At 28.9% G+C, this 21476-nt stretch overlaps 1 protein-coding gene across 4 annotated transcripts in view; it reads right to left on the bottom strand.

Moving 5' to 3' along the window:
- Positions 1 to 21476, bottom strand: part of Pvr (PDGF- and VEGF-receptor related) — a 65385-nt gene that overhangs the window by 36098 nt on the left and 7811 nt on the right. For 3 of the 4 annotated variants that reach the window (XM_069117495.1, XM_069117496.1, XM_069117497.1), the window contains exons 2-16: positions 19009 to 19145; positions 17635 to 17685; positions 16884 to 17067; positions 16184 to 16311; positions 14699 to 14837; positions 11289 to 11428; positions 10141 to 10309; positions 8512 to 8635; positions 7226 to 7419; positions 6163 to 6326; positions 5463 to 5598; positions 4240 to 4390; positions 4018 to 4151; positions 2206 to 2345; positions 1715 to 1874 (exon numbers count right to left, since the gene is read on the bottom strand). In XM_069117495.1, coding sequence (XP_068973596.1) covers positions 1715 to 1874; positions 2206 to 2345; positions 4018 to 4151; positions 4240 to 4390; positions 5463 to 5598; positions 6163 to 6326; positions 7226 to 7419; positions 8512 to 8635; positions 10141 to 10309; positions 11289 to 11428; positions 14699 to 14837; positions 16184 to 16311; positions 16884 to 17067; positions 17635 to 17685; positions 19009 to 19145 — 2151 coding nt within the window. The remainder of the gene's footprint in view (positions 1 to 1714; positions 1875 to 2205; positions 2346 to 4017; positions 4152 to 4239; positions 4391 to 5462; positions 5599 to 6162; positions 6327 to 7225; positions 7420 to 8511; positions 8636 to 10140; positions 10310 to 11288; positions 11429 to 14698; positions 14838 to 16183; positions 16312 to 16883; positions 17068 to 17634; positions 17686 to 19008; positions 19146 to 21476) is intronic. The other variant, XM_069117498.1, reaches the window with a different exon arrangement.

The following is a 21476-nucleotide window of genomic DNA, read 5'->3' as shown; positions in this document are numbered from 1 at the left end:
TAAAAATCAACGAATTATAAATTGAGGCACAGTAGTAGTCAATGCTAGTGTGAAATAATTTTCGATGAATAGATTGATATATGGAATGTTGCGTTTTATTCAGATTTTCTATTGATTAAAAATGGATGTGACGAATACTACACGAAGCAAAGTCAAGGTCAATTTTCCGGGATCTTCTTTAACAGATCTCCACCGACTGAAAAGCGTCTGTCAAAGCCATATTATCAATGACATATAACTTTTAAATACCCTGTACATATAACATTAAACATAAGTTGTTTTATAACTTGAACACTAGAGTCGAACGGTGGTTATACATTCTATGCTGACTTTGACAATATATGTCCCTATTCCGAATAATTACCTGTTAATAGTATCTATTATTATCGTTAGATAATTGAATTCTCTAATTAAAAAAGTCTATAATATACCACAGCTGTTATAGTAGCACTAAATAATTACGTATATTTTGTTGAAGTGGTCACCACTTATAAGAAAACTCTACATCTGGTCTTTTTAGTTTCTCAAGCACTGAAGCCATCGACAGCGCGTAGACAAAAGACTGCGACGAAGTCAGACCATAAACAGAAGACAAGCGATGTTGGCTTCGGGGTTTTCAGTTATTGGGTAACACAGCTAGCGTGTGGATCTGGACCAGCTCAAATTGTATTCTTATTTATAATTACACTTATATTTAAATATATTTTCTGCCTTACAATTTATCCACTAGTTTTCTCTGATTACACATCGAATAACCTCAACATATTTGAACAACAGAAAATTAAACGTTAAATATCTTTCTAAATAATACATATTGTCAAAAATAACCGGATATTGGTTGACTTACTTGATCACCAAAAAGAGTTTAATTAAAATCGATAATTCCACTGTTGTGACTTTACCTTGTAAACAATTTACCTTGTACGTCACCGAATTTGCTTATGATCAGTTTTTGAACGGTTTACGTCTATTTTAAGACAAATCATTTATCTTATTGTTAGTGCTACAACAAATAGCGAAATGTATTCTGTATATTCACAGCTTAAGGATCATAGGATTCTACGACGATATAACTCATATTCATCAAACAATACGAAAGCTGTACAACTAATTGATACTAAACTAGTTAGTACTAAAAACTAATATTTTCAGTTATAATTATTGTAATTCGATACCATGTATTAATTCATATATACTATCTTTCCGCAAATACAATAAACCCATATAGGATTTCAGTCATTGTTCCATTTTTAATACTTTTTCTTGCTAAACTTAAAGTATACCATATTTTCTTATTCCTATGTTATATTAAATTATAGGTGTACACCATGGGCGTAAATTCGTGGTAGGTAAAAGTCAGGCTGATTCTATGATATGAAATAAGATGATAATAACGAAATTGCTTTGAAAGCTCCATTTTATAAAAAGATCGAGCTTGAAAATCTGTAAAATATACTGCATTTGGCTAATTTTTGATTAGACAGAAGCGGTCAGTTACCAGTAGATTATTCTATACGTAACAGTAAGTTAAAATTCTCGTTTTCCAGAAAATTATTAGCATCTCATACAACATGATTATTCTATGCAGAGTCCAACATCAAACAAGAATGTCAGGATGTTGAAGCTTAGTTGAATCAAATCACATCTGACCTTACACCTTGGAACCTATCATTTGTTAATTCATTTCATCATTTGTTATGTTATAATAAATTACCTTTTACTGTTATTGTTATGAAGGACTGGACTAATCCCAATCGATTCTTTGCTTTACACGCGTACACCCCACTATCATTATCCTGAAGATAATTAATATGCAACTCTTGGCGGTCACGGATGCACATGAATTGCTCGCCTATTTTTAATGGTACATCGTCCTATAAAGAATATATAATAATTATTAAATAATATATTGTATTATTATATATATAATACAAATTATATTGTGTAATATTGTATATTACACATAAAGTACATTATAGAAAGCATAATAATATAATAATTGTAAGAATTATATCAAAAAAAATATTTGGAAAAGTAACATTAAAATTCACGAGGTTGAAACGTCACACTATGCTTCAGTGTAATAATACTTGTAACAAATCCATCTAACACGATATAGGACATTATATTGATTAGTAAACCTTTCTGAGTATGAACAACTTTTTTTATTCAATAATTTTTAGTAACAAATTATCAGCCACTTACTCTATACCAAGTGACTAATGGTTTAGGCATTCCACCTACAAAACAGTGCAGTACTAATTCGTTGTGACCTTGGACACTAACATCGACTATAATTCCAGTTTCATTTAAATTAGTTTCTATTATGTAAGGTGATACTGCGTCTATAAAAAGAAAGAGAAAAGAACCTTAAATAAAAAATCTAATCATTCAAGTATTAGCATTCAAAAGATTCATTTACATATTTACTTGACCCGAAAAAACCGAACTCTCTAATATCCAAGATTCGCTTCATATTGATCGAATACTACTTGGATATAATGTTTCGTATTCGATCCTTCTTAGCTGATTTCGAACCTCGAAACAAGTATTCGTAAGTTTCGAAAATCTATGTACAACTACTTCAATATTCTAGAACCGGAGAGGCATTATTATTTCATTGATTTTTCTAATAAATTAAAGAAAATTCTATAGGATTATAAACGATCAACAGGATTCCTATAAATTTGATTTGAACGGTTGCACTTGTAACCATAAAAAAATGATTTTAAGTGAATGGAGATTAGTATAAAGTGCCCGTAAAGCTTCGAATCTATTCCAGCAGTGTTCGATTCTACTTGAGTTTACTTTTCTGATTTGGGTAATAGCCAAAATATTCCTAGAGAGGTCGAATCTGTCGCATTTAGTATATTTGAAAGTACTACTACCTGTTTTATACTTGCGGAGGATTTGAATCTGACTGACCAATATTCAAGTCTATATGCAACGCACTTCAACTCATTACTAATATGTACACTACTGTTCAGAACTATTTGAACACTTTTGCGTTATTATAAATAAACAGGCTCACAATAGTATTTGTAGACACCTTTTATGAATATAAATATAAATATAATATAATATGACAACATGAATATGAACATTTATGTGTGTTACTTAAAATATTTAGGAACTTCATTAGAACTATTATAAGACTCTATTATCATATTGATACAATTTGAAACGAATCTGATATTTTATGTAGAACTTACAAAATACATTACAATATTACAAGAAGAAAGGTAAGTAAGTAAGAAATGTTAAAAATGATCTCACTGAATGTTGTTTCAATATTTTTGAGATTTTTGTGAAATATATCTTGTAATTTTCATATATATTTTTAGAGTTTTTATTAATATAATCACGACAGTCGTGCCCCACAGTCTGATTACGGTAGTAATACAAAATTTCAGAATGTTTTATAAATATATATTATAGATATAGAAGTTTCTTGTGGTAAATGTTCAAAGTGTACTTTCGTAATTCAGTGCATATAAAATATACTTGGAATAAAATTCTGTAATATAATTTCGGCTTTTGATCCTTACTTGGGGGAATCATATATAACTGATAAATATCGATGAAAACAATGGTCAATTTTAACCAACATAAGTAAGAGAGCAAAAATTTAAATTAAACAATTGGTTTTACTAAAACACTTAGATTCAGTGTTATGTGACCTTACGGTACAAGCTATATTCATTTGCCATAATATTGGAATCTTAGAATGATACACATATGTGATACACATATTTCTAGTTTTAACAATATTCTGTGTCACTTACAATTAGTTCTACTTTTTTACAAATTATATTTATTTGACCCAATTATGTCAAGAAACACAGAATCAACAACAGGAAAACGTTTTTTTTTTTATTGTACTATAACTTTGAAAATAAAATATAAAATATAAAATAGCAATAAAAACATATCGGTTCTGATCACATTGTATCTATAAAGTATCTAAATACTTATAGACGATGGTATATCCTTTTCATTATAATATAAAATATTTACCGCGCACTTGAAGAATGTAAGCCATTTCCTCTTTATTACGACATGTGTACATCATTGAGTCATCTTTTGTCACATTTTTTATCTTCAAAATGGAACGATAAGTAAATCGAGTTTTGGCTCGTCCGATCGTTGTCCTGGCTAAACATTTAAAAAGCGATTGGTTAATGAACAAATATCCAAAGAACGCTCTTTTTGTTAAAGTACGATTAAAATCAAAGACACTTAATATTTGGCTCGATGGGAATGTCATCCGAGTATTTCCATTCGAAATTATCCGTGTAATTGTAAATAGAAGCGGCACAAATCAGTTCTAGATCGTCACCTTCAACCACTGGGTCTGTCGGATTTATTATGCCGAAACCACCCATTCCATCTATGGTTTTAAAATAGAATTTTAGATACAAAGTTGAAAAAATAAGTTAAATACAAATAAAATTATGAAAACAGGAAGGACTTGTTCGAATAATACACAGTATTTAACGTGATAGTATCCAGGATTTTTGATAAATCAATTATAATTAGACCGCGGATGTTCATGCAAATACATACTTTTATAAAATGCAAGTAGAGAAAAGAAATATAAATAGAAATTTATTGTGTTAATAGAAGATTATAAAAATATATTTTTTATTTTTCATCTTTTGTGCAATACATATTTATATTTAAAAACATATACAGAGACACACTGCATATTGCGTGTCACATTTATTTCATCAAGTTAATCTAATTTATCATGATTGTGTTAAGTGCTGTTAATAGCAGCAATATATAGTTAATGTCAAAAACAGACCATTGCGTTTCGAAATAGTATAATTCGATTTAATTAAATTATTGCGTTCGCTATTCTGAATTGTATGGTGAACAAGAAACAAACGTAGAAAAAAATTTCTTAAATTCTGTTATAAACTAATATTTGTAACATAAATGAGCGTTACATTTTACATACAAATGAATGACTGTCAATAAATGCAAATTTGAGCAAAGTGCTTGTGATTAGCTATAAAATAAACTATACATATTAAATATTGCATCGTAAATAATATTCGATATGTTAAATTTATATCAAACATATGTTGCATATTTTATGCGCATAAATGTCATGCATTTATTGTATATTTAATTTATATAAAAGTCCTCAGTCTGGCTATTACATCGTTTAGCTTTTTATTGCAAAGTTGGGTATATGTTAGATACAAGTTACTATTACTATTATATTATAATTACTGTAATTTGTAATAAAATTAAGGAAAAATAAATATTTTATATATTGTATTGTATTGGTTGTTTTATACTAACACAGGTAACAATTAACAAAATTTAGCAGACGTGAGAATTATTAGAATAAATTATAGTAAGCAGATCAAATATCATGGACATAAATTTAATGATCCCATAAATAAAATTACAACTCAATTAGAATTATCATTTGAGCAAAGATTACATACCGGAAACCAATATAGTTTCAACTTGAGACTCGCATCCAATAAGGTTACACGCGGTGCAAGTAAGATGGCCGCTCATTTCAATAGTCACCCTCACAGTTGAGTGAAACCTGGTATTCATTCCGCTTTCCGTTTTATTCTGTACGAAATTAAGAGAATCCTTGTTTTGAACTCTCACGACGAAAAATTAATTACTACTCAAAGTAATTCTATTAAATTGTATAATAAGTACGTTTAATTATTATTACTACTTGGCTCGTTCGATTTGTTTAATTATTCAGTTATTTATTTTTCTAAAAGAGTGTCACAGATCGTTACTTTTGTATATAAAGTCTATTTAATTTATTAAATCAAACGGAGAAATAATGTGTAAAAGTTGAGTAAAAGCAAGTTTATCAAACAAGATAAGTTACTGAGAAAATATGTTACAATAATAAATATATTACAGAAACTGACAAATCGACAACGCAGAAAGAATTCCTACAATTTAAAGAAAATAACTGTGCTCAACAAATACATCGATTCGGTTGCAAAATCCGATTGCACTTGTTTTATAACTAGAATCTAACGATTTTTTGCATAGATTTATTCTGTCTATTATTTTAGGCATGAACTAAGGCATAACTAAGTAAATAAAAAAGAAACATTCGATTTTGTCTAAATTCTCAGGATAGTACATCAGTTTAAAGAAGTTATTACGTACTTGTAATTCTATGGTGCTCGCGTCTTCATAAGAAGGATAATAAGGACATCTCATGTAACTCCACGTAATGTTTGGTGCTGGATAGGTTGCCACATCACAGGAAATTTCTACCGTCTGATTAGGAGCATAATAAGGCTCTACCTTCAACATTGGCACTGGTTTCACTGAAAAGATATCAATATAGAGGGTTAATTTCTTTTGCAGATTTTGCTAAACAAAAATTGTACACTTATTTGGTTTAAACTGTTAGAGATCGAAAATGCTCATCGAATGAAAAAAATAACTTTTCCATAGTATAGTAACAAGTTTAGTAATAAAACAAATGATATTTTACGTAAGGAAATTATACAAATTGTAGATTCTCTTATTTAATTAAAAATTACAAAATCGTAAAAATGAAATCTACCACTTGTAATTTCTATCTTTTTGGTTTATTAATATTACAAACGTAATTCAGTAGGTAAGGACCGAGCTTTGTTGGGCAGTTCTTGATGGGAGGTTTTCACCACTCTCTTAAGCTTAAAGAATTTCTGAATGGCAGACATTTTAAAGACGATGACGAATTAAAATTCACATTCAATTACTGGTAGTTAAATAGAGTGGCAATGGAGAATTGCAACAACGGGATTTTAAAGCTCGTGAACAGATATGATAAATGCATAAATGTAGGGGCTGGTTATATAGAGAAATAGATTATGTAGAACTGTAGTTTAAAAAAATATAAAATTGAATAATAAGGGTCGCCGATTATATTTGAGCCCTCTATAAATATTTCGGAAGAAAGAAAAGTTCGAATCGTTCGAATATTGAATTCGTTATAAGTAGTTTTTCAAAATTTGCAAGTATTCGTTTCGAACTAGCTTGTGAAAATCGAATATGTACTTGTCAAGTAAGCTGGACGGGTCATCAATCGTACGATTAATATTCGAACTCTATGAAACAAAACTTATAAGTATATGCCATAATTGAACCTGATATTGTGATTGAAGAGTATTTCTCTTAATTATTACTACATCATTTCTTTACCACTCGTGAAATGTGCTTATCCTTTGAGTTGACATACCTATTACGTCGAGCGTAAAATTCAGCATTTCGAATTTATCTTGGTTGACAGCCTGAAGAGAATATTCTCCCATATCTTCGATATTTAAATGGTTAATCTTCAGAATTGTATGGTTAGATGTCAATTTTATTACGTATTTCGGTCTATCTGAGTCATGCGAAGCCCCTATGATCTCTTCTCCTTTTGTATTTAACCTGGGAAATGTACAAATTATACTAAAAAATTTAAATAATATTGAGCACATTTAATATTCATTCTCTTAATACAATGAAATATTGAATAATTGTCCAAGCCTGTGAAAATGACGTTTCTAAAAAATTATTATCTATAGTAACATACTTATTAATTATACTAATTTTTAATATATATAAGGTTAATATATAATTAATATATATAAGTAATATTTTAAATAAACATTTATGGAGGAAAATTATATTGACAATGTGTGATATTTTGTCGAAATTAATTTTTATAGTACGATAATTACCTCGGATATTATGTCTAGCATTTATTGAGATGATTGGAAGGAATTGGAATATAATTTTGTTTAGTGATTGTTAGCACTATGACAAATGAACAACAAACATCAAATAAATATTGAATAGAGGGAAAAATGATATGTTATTCCGCAAAGTATTATAAGAAATTCAGGCGAGTCATGGTTATCAATAGGACTAAAAACTATGAAAGTGCTTAAAACGACCAAGGTGACTTTCATAAATTTCATAAATTGCAAAAGTACATTTTTACTGCATTATAAACTTTTCTATTCCTTACGGTTTAATTTCTTTTATACAAATTTAATACTTTAATCTTTTGTAGTTCTATAATACATGCCATTTAATTCTAGTGTTGAAATCAGTAATGTCTTCCCAAAGACAACGTTAAATATTCTTTTAAATAAAGTTTGGTTCTATACAAAATTAGTCTCATTATTATTAAATCGTGGATTTTTATGCATTTATGGGAGCTTTAAAGATACAAAAATGCATAGAATGCATCTAATATAATAGATTAGATGTTATTTCCTTAAGTAAGAAAATAGTTGCAGCTTGCTAACTACAATTTATATAAAAGCTATTTGTGTAAATAATTATATATGTAAATACACACACACACACACACACGCGCGCGCGCGCATGCATGCATGCATGCATATATATCTGTACACACATAACGTCAAAAAAATGTTTTTCATATTTCATTTTTTCTATTTGAACATTGCTATTTGGAAGACATATGTTTTGATGTTAACAATAGTGATCGATTAAGCTAAAACTTGTTACCATTTAAGAGTAGGTTCTGGATAGGCATGCACGTGTACCACCCATTGTACACTATCACCTTCTCGACGGTGATAATGTCTGTTCGCATCCTGCGCTGTTAGGTTGATAAACTTGTTTTCTGGATCTAAAAATGAATATCCGGAATAGTTTTTGGTACAAAAGCTAAACGCTACATAAGATATATATTTGGTAATTAAAAGTAAAAGGTTGTATTCAAATTTCATTTATCTTTTGTATCATGAATCGTATACGAGAATGAATCCACTATGCTATACATATCTGTATATTGAATTCTTTTAGCTACATTTATTAAAACTTCTGATATTTAGTAAATTTAAGAAGAAATCAAAAATAGTTTTATCTCGTATTCCAAGCAATCTAAAGTGTGATTAATAACATTGTTCAACAGCCCACTACCGATTATTACGAATCTGCAAGTAGTTTCTCCCCAGCCCGTCTAATTTTTCAGAAATTTGATTCTGAAAAGAATTCGTATTTTTCAAATTTAAACAAATTTTGTGCCGTAACTATAAAAGATATTTTACTTCAGTTTGTGTCGAAAAATTCTATAGATTTCCTATTCTAAAAATTCTTTCCTAAGTACTCAGATATCAGTTTTTAATACATTATAAATGTTTGAATATGTTTAAACAGTCCTTAAATGTGGGGAGACGTCGATTTTCTGGGATATTTTTCAATTTATCTTAAAAAGTAAGAATCTAGCGTAAAATCGAACCACGATAGAGTAAACTTTTACCTTGAAGAAACGCCCAAGGAAACATGCATCCAACCAGAAAGCTAAATAGCTCCGCGGATGCGAAATGTCGACAACAATACGCAAAATCAAAGCCAAAGCTCAAAGTCTCACCTGCATCGCGCTAGATGGAACATCGAGCTCTTACTTTTTGAGTTAAATTGAGAAGTATCCGTAAAAATTGGTGTTTCTCCATCTTTAATGATCGTTTAAACATTCATTATGTACCGAAAACTATTCGGAAAAGATTACAGAATCTTCCGACACAAGCAGGAATGGAATATCTTTTATAGTTATGCCTGAGAAAATCTGTTCAAATTTAAAAAGTATGAATTTAGTTGCAAATCAAATTTTTCAAAATCTAGACGCAATGAGGAAATGATTTATAATCAGAGTGGTAAAAATATCATGAAAAGTAAAAATACTTAATAGCAATAGGAACGATGAAGAGAATTTGAAATTTGTTGGACGGTGTAATTGAATAACATAAACAAAATATTCGGAAGGCGAGCAAAAGCGCATATATAATCGGAAAATCAAATAAGGAGACAGCGAATAAAAATTGATTCAAAATATATCGAATTTTTAAAAATTGCTTTTCTACAAAAAGCATAAAATTTGACTTATTATATCTTCCACTGTGGTTTTCACATTATACTTAATTGCATAATTGTAATTGAATTAAATTAATTATAGAAATAAAAATAAAAATTGAAATTAAATTAATGACGAACTTGACTTGAATACTATATTTAAAAAGTAGAAGGATACTACAAACGTTAAAAAAGAAAAATAACTTATTTCAAGGAAAGACAATATTATATACAAAACAATATTTTATACAAAATTGGAGAATTATTTAAAGTAAAACTTACCATGAACCTTGATGTACTTTCTCGTTTTGTTAAAGTCATAAAAGGATTTGATAATGCATTCATACCACCCTTCGTCCTCATCCCTAACATCTTTTATGATCAATTCGGTGGTTGTGCGTGCAACTGGACCAAACTTTTTAGTATAACTAGTAGTATTTATCCTGCTGCTCTAAAATTATACATGAAATTTATTTTTTATGACAATTAAAATTATACAGGAAGTTTTATGATTTACAGTAAAACACTACGGAAGGGTGAATCTAGTTGTAAAAAAATTAGTCAAAAATATGGAATACAATCTTTTCATACGAGGCATTGTTTGTGTGAAAATTCACTTGGAAGATGTTTTCGATATGCTCTTATTAAATTTTTTTCTTAATTATTGAATGAATAATGAATTGTTGAATTGATCTATATTTCTACATATATTTGGGTTTATTGTATCGTGTAATAGAAAGTATACAACTAAATAGAATAGCTTTTTATATTTTATATAAAAAATTTTATATTTAAAAATAAAATTCTTTTTCTATTTGTAAAATTATATGAATGTAGTTAAATATCACTGATTGTGTTAATATCATAATTTTTTCTATCATTTTCGTAGTCTTCTTACCCTAACTTCTAGTCAAGAAATTAAATAGGTAATCAAAACAAACAGTTTATCAAACTAATTCTGTAAATTTTGTCAATTACAAACACCAGTTCTAATATTGCATATTGGTTTCTATAAATCAATTTTATGATGATTACAAGGTGTAAAATTATTACATTTCGATTTATCCGTAATTTATGGGGTCACATAAAATTAATCGTATACTTGTAAATTCCAAATATCATGCAATGTCAAAAAAAAAAAAAAAAAATATTGTTTGATAAAATAAATGAACAGAACACTGCACGCTGAGAACATTACAGAGTGTTCATAGAAATTTTTGTCAATACAGGGAACAAAATGGAGCATTGAATAGAATAGAAAATGTTTTCAACAATTTTTAAAGTCAATTTTCTGAAAAACAAAGTATGAAAAAATTTTGTTTTATATTTTCGACGTATTTTTTCACATAGAACCACATTTTTTTTAGTTGTATACCAGTTACAAAACGGCCTGTATAATTTGGATAAAGATAAATAAATTGTTTCCGAACCGCTTGTGGTGTATTCCAAATTAAACCATAAGTCAAGTCTGCTGCAACAGTTGTCGTGCAATTTACATGTAGAGTTTGTCCTCGTGTTACGTGACGCAAAGTGTCTTCTATAATTACTGGAGCAAGCAATTCTGGCTTAACTAAAATCGATGCGAATTTTTCAATTAATTTAATATAGAAAATATAATTTAAATTAAAAGTATTAAAATTAATACATAGTGTCGTGCTTCTAAATTTAATCATAAATTCAACAAACTGTTTGCGATAAATTTTTGCTTTTCTCTATAATGTAGGCTCTAAAAATATATAGAATGACCCATTTAAAGCGATACGCGCAATTATCTCCTAAATTCTAAACTATTCGTTATACAAAAGAATGTTTCAAGTAAAACTTACTTTATTTCCCAGGTGATCGGACGTCTCGTGATGGTCACAAATCTTATCTAGGTGAATGTGCCTTCCAAATTTTAAGGTGAAATATGTTTTTTTGGATGAAATTGTGTGTAAAAACATAAATAAAAACATAATATAATAAAAACCCAGATAGGCGTCTACCCCATTCCGTGACGAATTCATCGACTCGAATTAACTACGTTGGTGTTCCAAGGACATTGAGGGTCATTTATTGCCGTTCAAAACTTTCCTTTGTTAAACGTCTCTAAGATTTCGTTTACCAAAGTTTGTGTTACAATTGCTTCGAAGGAATCAGTATTATCGTGACTTCGTTATATACGTGTTCTTCGTTTCAACATCAATGCAATTTACGATGGCTAATTGAACAATATGTTCCCCGGTAGTTGGATACGAAGAGGGAGCGGGGCACACTTCCCATCAAGATCTCCGGATTTCATATCAGCAGAATTTTTCTTTTGAAGTTTCATAAAAGAAGCTTATCGTGAAGGGACCGCTATCCCTGATAATATGGAAAAGTCGTATAATATTGGAATGGATACCTATCAACAAATTATTTCTGCAATATTGGAGAGGGTGCAACTATCTTTTAGGGATAGAATAAATGAATGCATTCATCTCCGAGCTTATTATTTCGAATACAAAAGATAAGGAACATTTCTGGACATTAAACGAAGGTAAATTTCGACTGACAATAAATGGCCTGATGTTCTACATCATCATATTGTAGGTCGATGAATTTGTCATGGCATGAACTACGCACTTATCTGAATAAAAACATGCAAGTAGTTGCACTAAAAAAAAAAGATCACCTCGAAATCTGGAAGACACATCCACCTAAATAAGATTTGTGCTCATCACAAGACATCTCCCTCGAAATAAAGTACATTTTACTTCAATACATATTTTTGCATAACGTATAGTTTAGAGTTCAGGAAACAGTTGCGTGTATTACTTCGAATGAGTCATCTTGTATTTATCTCACTTTGAAGCAGTGTAAATATTAGACTTTATAAATATAGCTTTCAGATCTTTATTTCAAGTCATAATTATAAACTAAATTAAGTTGACTTTTGTATAATGCTTGCCATTGTACATCCTAAAATCAATTCTTTCTATGTAAAGTATATTTTTATATTTACTTTTCTAATTTTATATCGTCAATGAATATTTTTTTAACACACTATATGAATATAATATAAGAATTGGGTCAAATTCGTTTTTTTTCGAAACAATAGAAAATGTGAATCTGCTCATATTCAACAATTATGTATAAATCATATGCCATACGAGACATGCAAGGAATACCTGAAAATATATTTCATCAATCTATGATTAACAACACGTGTGACTTTATCAAGCTGCCACAGCTTTTCTGGAAGCCCTGGCTTTTGCTTCTGTGTTTCAAGTATCGATGACGATCACTGAATCCGATTGAGGTGTGACGGGCAGTTCATACAGGACTGATCGCCGATAAAGATCTAGACTAATTGCGAGCCTCTGCAGTAGACACTTTTTATAAATATGTTGTATGTGTTAAATTGTTTGGAATGTCCATAGCACTGTTATGAGTTGAATACGGATTTTTACGTATTTGTAAAACATTTAAAAGTGTAAAAATGCACGTAATATGCAAAAATATATGTAAAAACCATCCAAGCGTCATACCATAAAATGATCAAATACAGTAGTGACCGAAATATACTGTTTGTATTTGTGCGGATACAAATTACGCTCAATGTATTAATGGTGTAGAAGTTAATAAAATTATATCTACAGCAAGCTTGTCATTAACTTAAGATCCAATCGTTACAATTTCTGATGCTATACAATTAGAAATGGAAATATATGTTTCCTACGACGGAAAATACGAGTTGAAGCTTATATTGAAAAACGCAATTTCAAAGCGCTTGGCCAGGCTGCTGATTTGGAATCATCTCGATATCAATTTAACAATTGTAGAAAAATCACTGAACATACGTAAATGAAATTGGTGAACAACAAATTCTTTGCAATAACAATAGTTAACAATGAATAAATTGAAGAAATTTTGCAAACAGGACCGATCTGTGTATTACCCCTAGAAGATGCAAACGGTTTCATTCTGATAGCTTCAATCCAATCCTGAGTAATCGATGGGCATACATAAAAATTGGACTTGCAAAAAAAAAAAATAGTTCACGAAAAACAAACGCAAAAAAGTTTTGTAACTGGACCAGTGGGAGAACATGCCCTACGAGAAGCAAAAAGAATCATCTTGATCGGTTAAGCCGTTTCGGAAAAACGCAAAAATATTAGTTTAAAAAAAATTCTTTAAGACGATCAAATCGAAAAAAATTTTTTAACGGGACCAACCGGATAACATATTCTACAACGTGCAAAAAGAATCACCTCGGATTGGTTAAAACATTTCGGAGTAGTTGACGAACATACATAAAAAGGAAAAAAGAAAACAATATATATATATATATATATATATATATATATATATATATATATATTTTTTATATATACATGTCGAACCTAGATACCTTCCTTCCTTTCCGAAGTCGGTATAAAAATGATTCAGATAGAAACAGAATTTTAGACGTGTTTCTTCTTGTAGATGCAGGTGCAGAGATCATATGAAGGTAACATACGTTTTCTTACAATCGTATTTTTTAACATACTAATCTATCTTGTGCCGAAAGAATTGATTTTAAGACCTAATACAATTAAGAGAATTTAAAATATAAACATAGTTCGATATTGCCCTGACACAAATATTCGTAAAATATACAATTTTCCTTAGATCGTTATTTTTATGATTATTAAACATATTATTTGCAACAAATAAAAGTTTTGTCAGTTATAAAAGTTACAAACGTTCTCTATATGCTAGAATAGTATATCTTACTCAATAAATAGGTAGAATAAGATTTAAGGCTTTAGATGTTATTTTTTGTGTCTTTATATAAACGATGAGGGTTAAATTAACATTTTTTGTGAAGTATACTTACGCTGCACTAAGAAGAAATATGTGATTTCATGGACCACATCTGCTTGGTCTATTACGCATTTAAAGTATCCACTGTCTTTTAACGTGATATTTGTCAATGTGAGACCAATTCTCGGATTGAAATTTATTTGCTCCTGGGGCTGCACAGTGAATTCGATTTTAATACAACAATTATAAATGATAGAATGAATTTTTATTTTCTTATATTATTAATATTTGAATTTATCAATCCGATATTTCTGCCCGACCCATTTACATATCTGAATATCTCCTAATTACGTATCTCTGTTAAAATTTTTATTCATGATTAAGTTTTATTTTAATTTTATTCATTTATTTATTTTATAATTTAAAGCGTAATTTTGGAACTACATTCCATTAAGTTTTAATTTTTAACTAACACTATAATATGTATTATAAAAATAAACCATTTTGAAAATTTTCACTATATTTGTTGCACTTGGTTTTAATACCATATAAATATTTCAAGTGTGGAAAATCCGTTGATATCTTTCTAATTTATAAAGTAAATTATTTAATCAAGATTGTATGTATTAAATGCCTTCATAATAAGCATAAAAGTAACAAAAATAGGAGTCAAAAGTTCAAACATAGTACTCAAATTGACGATAAAACGAAATCTCCTCTTTTTCCGATTTTGATCCATGGACTGGCTAAAATGATGACATTATACGAATAATTGCCCTGAATCTAAAACTAATAACGGTACTATTAAAAATCATCAAATTTTTCGGATCCACAGTGCAGTTATCATATGCCCATGCCTATCCATCGTATCTTATACGATGTACACAATATTCGTTAAAGTGGCTTACACTATATTTCTCGTGATAATATAACCAAATGTTATTTTCGTTATTATTTTTTCTAGACATACTTTTTTTTAGTTTTTCTTTTTTGTTCATCGATTTTTCGTTTTTTAATGGTTAATGCCAAAAGATTAAGCGGCAGTTTATGGACCAGCGGAGTACAGTATATAATGTTTTATATGGCGACTTTGTACGGTTGTGCTCCAAGACTGGCCAGGACATACAAACATGACCTCTTTAGGACTAAATACGAAGACGACAATGATCGGTTCTTTTAAATAGTAATAGAGAAACTGGGATGAACGGTTTTACTTATCTACGTAGTTTTTACAGGTTTGTTTATGTTCCCAATTATCATTAGAAAAAATATGTATTTATCACACATAAAAGTAGACCTCCCCAATACTTTTTGCTGTATTTGACTTTAACTCTATATAAATATTTTAAGTACTATATAAGTATAGTTGAATGTAGTATAGTTGAATGTTCTAGTAAATCTGATTAACAGGAGATATAAATGTTCTTCGTAGAATAATATGATTAATTTTTTTGCAAAAGACAAATGACAGTGTTCGCTCTGGTATATTTGTCTAATATTTTTACTATTACTATTTGAATGAAAGGTATTAATATTAAGCGTATATAAATAAACTTACCGCCTCGTTTAAGAAGACTTGGACTGTGAAATTGGGTGACGTTGGTCTGCATGGTATTACGGCAGACCCACCGACTGCTGCATGTAGTGAGGCAAAGGTATTCGCTTCTACGAACACATTTGCAGTCGCTGGAACAGTCAATACTAAATTAACATATTATAATCATATAAATTACAAATTTATCCCGATTTAATTAAAATCGGTTAAAATTATCCCGAACCGTGTAATCATTTCATCGTCGCGTCGTTCAAATATTGTAAAAATAGTAAACATACAGTTGTTTACAAACATACTTTAACATTTATAGAAATCTGTTTCGGATATGTTATGTACGTTATACAAAACATTTTGGAATTTCATCAACATTTGGAATGTCAATAAGACAATAAGATATTAGTAATTATTATTGGTATAGATATATATATATCATATATTTCAAATATATATACATGTATCGGAAGGAATATTGGGATTTTATTAACATTTCTTATTCAACTATTACGATTATATTGATAAAGTTTCAAACGGTTCTTCAAAAGATAAATTAAACGCTTATGGACCCTTACAATCATATATCATAGAGTTTTATACGTGTTTTCTACATGTATATGAATCGTAAAAGACGCTACGAATTTTCCGAACAACCCACTATTTGTTTATGATGATAGTTTAGGTAAAAAACATTTAAAAATCCACTTACACTGAACGTAAACATATACCACGCTTTTAGATGTTTTAAAGTTAGGATGTGAGGTAACTTGTAAAACATTTCCAGGGCAACCATATAACCCTGTATCTCCATGAACAGTTTCACGTCGCTGGAACATGTACATATAAATTCCGTGCTCGATGTGTTCTTGTGCATGCACTGGCGAAGTGACAATCTATTATTAGATTAAATATAATTAGTGATTATGGTAATACTATTTCTGACAATAAAGAATTTTAACGTAATAAACATAGAATCTATAGAAAATCCCAATACAATTTTAATATTATCATAAAAATAGAATTTAATAAACTGAAGATAAGAACATACAATCTTGTTATATATAATTGTTATATATTGAATTTTAATTATATATATTTTATTATATATATTATATATTGGATTTTAATTATATATTGACTTCATTATATATATATATATATATATATATATATATATATATATATATATATATATATATATATATATATATATATATATAATAAAAATTCAATATATACATAAAATTGTAATGTATTAAATATACGTAAATACGTAGATTCTGTTAAAAATTGTTACAATTATATTATATTATGAAAATGAAATTTAATAAATTCACTATTAGACGGTAAAATTAGTAAGATTCAATATGTATTGCATAGGATTCTAATTCATGAAATATAGTATAATATGAAATTATACGGCAAATTCAGTTTATCATAAATATAGATAAATAGACAACTTTATTTTGTTGCTCTTCAGCCATGAAAAGAAAGTTAGCATGTGCTTGTGCCTACAAAAACAATATAAATATACATCAATGCAATGATTCTAAATTAACTAAAAATATTAAAGTTTTTACAGTTTATTAAAATTTTAAAGGTGTATAATGCTATGATATAAATATAAGACACATAGGGAAAAGCTAAATATCGTAGTAGGTTAAATATTGTGAAGCAAATACGAAAGAACTAATCGGACATGGCTGAAGAGCGTGTGATGTGAATAGTGTGTAAGAACATGTATAAAAGCGAATTTTAATGGAAGTGGGAGTAGAAATAGAGGCAAAGAATAGAGGTAGATAAAAAGGAACAAGTGTAGTTCACAAAAAATAAAAGATAATTAGGCGAAGGTAGGAAAGCTAACTTTTCTGAGAGAACGAATCTTGATAATGACGTATAGATCAGGAAATGAATTGGGACAGTCTCCAAAAAAGATAGAAGTTAGGAAATCAAACCGTGGGTATCTTACAAATATCGATAAAGCAACGGAAACAGGCAAGGAAAGATGTTACAGAGACAGGCATGTTAGATGAATTTTTAAATAAAATCCAAGTGAAGTATAAGAGAAGAAAAAAGTACTACCTGAAAAAAGGAAAAAAAAAGGAGAGACGAAAATAACGAAGAAAAATGTGGAAAATACAGAAGATAAGAATAAGAATAAGAATAAAAAGAGCACCAGGGAAAGAAATTAAAAAAAACAGAGAGATTGCAGAAATATTAAGGTCCATAGCAGGTTTGATCAAAGAAATTTAAGGTTTGAGAGGAAGAATGAGGTAAAAAAATTGTTCAATGGAACAAGAATTGAAAGACTTGAAACAGACGACGAGAGAGGAAGGAAATAAAAAGATCGTTGGAAAATGAGAGAAAAGAGATGTTAGATATAATTAAACAATTCGAAAACAAGAGACTAAAATCGAGAAAAAAGAGGGTCACAATAATAATAAAATCATTGGATAGAAGCTAGATGATTTGGAGAGAAGGATAAGAAGGAAGATAGAAGAAGATGAGAAGGCGAGCTAAATGCAAAAGTGGAAAGAATAAAAAGAATGATAGAATTATGAAACAGGAGAAACAAAAAAAATAACATGGTAGTTGAAGAATCTAAGATATCGGATAGAATCTTTTATATTGTATATATTTTTTCATATTATGTATATTCAATGCATTTTTTCACTTGCAAATTTTCCATACATGTATAAAAGTTTGCGGTCTAATTATAACATTTCACATCTCAGACAGTTCAATATCTTTCGATAGTTTAAAGCTATTGCGTTTACTCGGAAGTTTGTTCCTAGAGGTGGTACTATTACATCAATTATTTTTTATAAACTTACCGCATTTCTTGAGTCTTGAGGATAAATGAAAGAAATCCTTTCGTGGCCGGTGCACTTAATCTCTAAAGGGTCGTTTTCGTTTATAAGAAGATCGTCAGCTTCCATTATCGTAGTTATGTCATCCTCTGTTGATCTTGCTAATAAAAAAAAATAAAAAATTTTGTACGTTACATCCTAAATTTATCGAAAAAGCAAATAAGTAATATAACTCTGTTTAAATAAACTCTATATAAACGAAGCTTTACTTATATAGTCTTTGATTAACTGAACTCTAACTGAGTTTTTGTTATCTAAACTACTATCGAACGTTACTGCAATTTCATAAACATATTATTTACATTTATCATTTATAAAATTGTTATTTATAATATTTATTATTTATTTACATTTATTTTAATTTATATACAATATTTAGTCAAATGATTTTTTCCCATACATCTATTATTTCCATTTTTCTTTATCACTTCAATGTATTAAAATTAGTTCAATCTTATATTGTACATATGTCATTTATCATTCTATTCTTCATAAAGCATTTAATTAATTTCATGTTAATATATCGTATCAATTGTCCAAATACATTTCCCGATATTATATCTTTGTTATAAACTTAATAAACCATAAAGTTGAATTAATTACACGATTCGTAACTACACGTGCTCAAATTCATATTTAAAGTCTTTAAGATGCGCAACAGTTACAAGATGCGCAACAGTTACGCATTATGATGGGATCATGTCACCAATCGAAATTTATATAAAAATGAACTCCTGTTATATATATATATATATATATATATATATATATATATATATATATATATTTATATATATATATTATCTAAACGAAAAACCATAGATAGTGAAAAGAATTAAGTGGACTTTTAATTATATACACGACCTGGTTACCTATAGGAACCTGTTTGTTCCCGACAAAGTTTCCCTGTACATACATAGATTTCACAACCAGAGTCAAACACTTTTCGGATTTTCCGAAAAATATTTGTCTAAAATAATATTATCCAAGTGAATTCCTTGTTAATCATAATTATTCGGAACAGGAACATCATTACTAATTTCAATGACTTAGACATAGGTTATCAAAGCGAACAAGGTTATCAAGATTCCAAGGTATCCACAAAAGGCTTTAGTTAAATTTAGGTTACGATTAATCTTGATTTAGCAGTAAGTGTCCACATTTTTATATAGCTAAATCTAAACTTAACTCATTCACAAGAGAGATAATTATTTTTAATGTTTTTTTTAATAAATATATAAGAAAAACCAACGGGTTATAAGCTAACAAGTGCCAGAGCAGTAGATATCCGTTCTAGTGGCAAGACTAGCGTGAAATAATTTTCGATTAATCAGTCATTACATACATGGAATGTTGCACTCTATTCTGATCTTCAATTGGTCAAAAATATAACAAATACACCTGCCGGCGTTGAAAAATTGCTTACATTCACGCAACAAAAATTTATAAAATAAATTGTTGAGTGATACACATAGTATTAAATATAAATTGCTTTATAATTTATAAAATAAAACCGAGCGGCGATTATACGTATAGGAAAAAGTTGTTTATAATGTTGATATTGACAATATATTTCAATGTCATTGCATGCGATGAAGTCGCTCCTATTCCGAATAATTACCAATATTTTCTGTGCTAATAATAAATGTTCAAATACTTTCGTAAGTCGTAAGGAAGATGAGTAACAAATATTTCAAAACGAAGCCGGTTCTTTTTAGCCACAATATCCTGCGGATAATCGGTTCCATTTCATTCTTGCTGATATCCTTTTACTACATAAAAACAGTAAAAACGCACATGTACCACGCGAGTTCAGTTCTGCGCATATATGTACAACCGTCTCTTGGGAGGAAGTCCTTTCTTTCCTCTTCTGATAATGCAGCCACATTATCAACCAACAGACTCGTTCCATCAGAAAAGCGAATAAATAAATCATAAGTGAACGCTAACGAGAAAAACGCTTTTGGAAAAGTTATTCTTCAATAGACAGATATTATTAGGCAAAATACATTCTTTGCTATCGATGATATTCTTTACAATATCTGTATAATTTTTCTTTATTACCAGAAGAAGAAATATGCGTGTATAATCTTTACATTATATCGTGATAGCATAGCATAGGTGAATCAATGTTAGTAATGAAATATTAAAAGACGTCTTTGATGTTCAAGTGTAATAATTTGCAAGTGCATTTTTTATCTTATGATTTGTAGAATATACAGAGTATATCTAATGTACAGATACATATACATATCACTTATTTTATGTTATATAGAGTGATTCAAATAACTGAAATGCCGTCTTTTACAAACGCAGTAGTGCACTTGAAAAGTGCAAATTTTTAAGCAGAGATGCATATTTACTTCTGTGTATATCAATTACTTGATAGATTCTACGTAAAAAGCTATTGAGGTAATAATACTTAGATATTC

Source organism: Bombus flavifrons, chromosome 7 (assembly GCF_040668555.2).
Source record: "Bombus flavifrons isolate JBK064 chromosome 7, iyBomFlav1_principal, whole genome shotgun sequence".
Lineage (NCBI taxonomy): Eukaryota > Metazoa > Arthropoda > Insecta > Hymenoptera > Apidae > Bombus > Bombus flavifrons.
The sequence above is the reverse complement of the archived record's forward strand: the minus strand, read 5'-3'. Positions and strand labels throughout refer to the sequence as shown.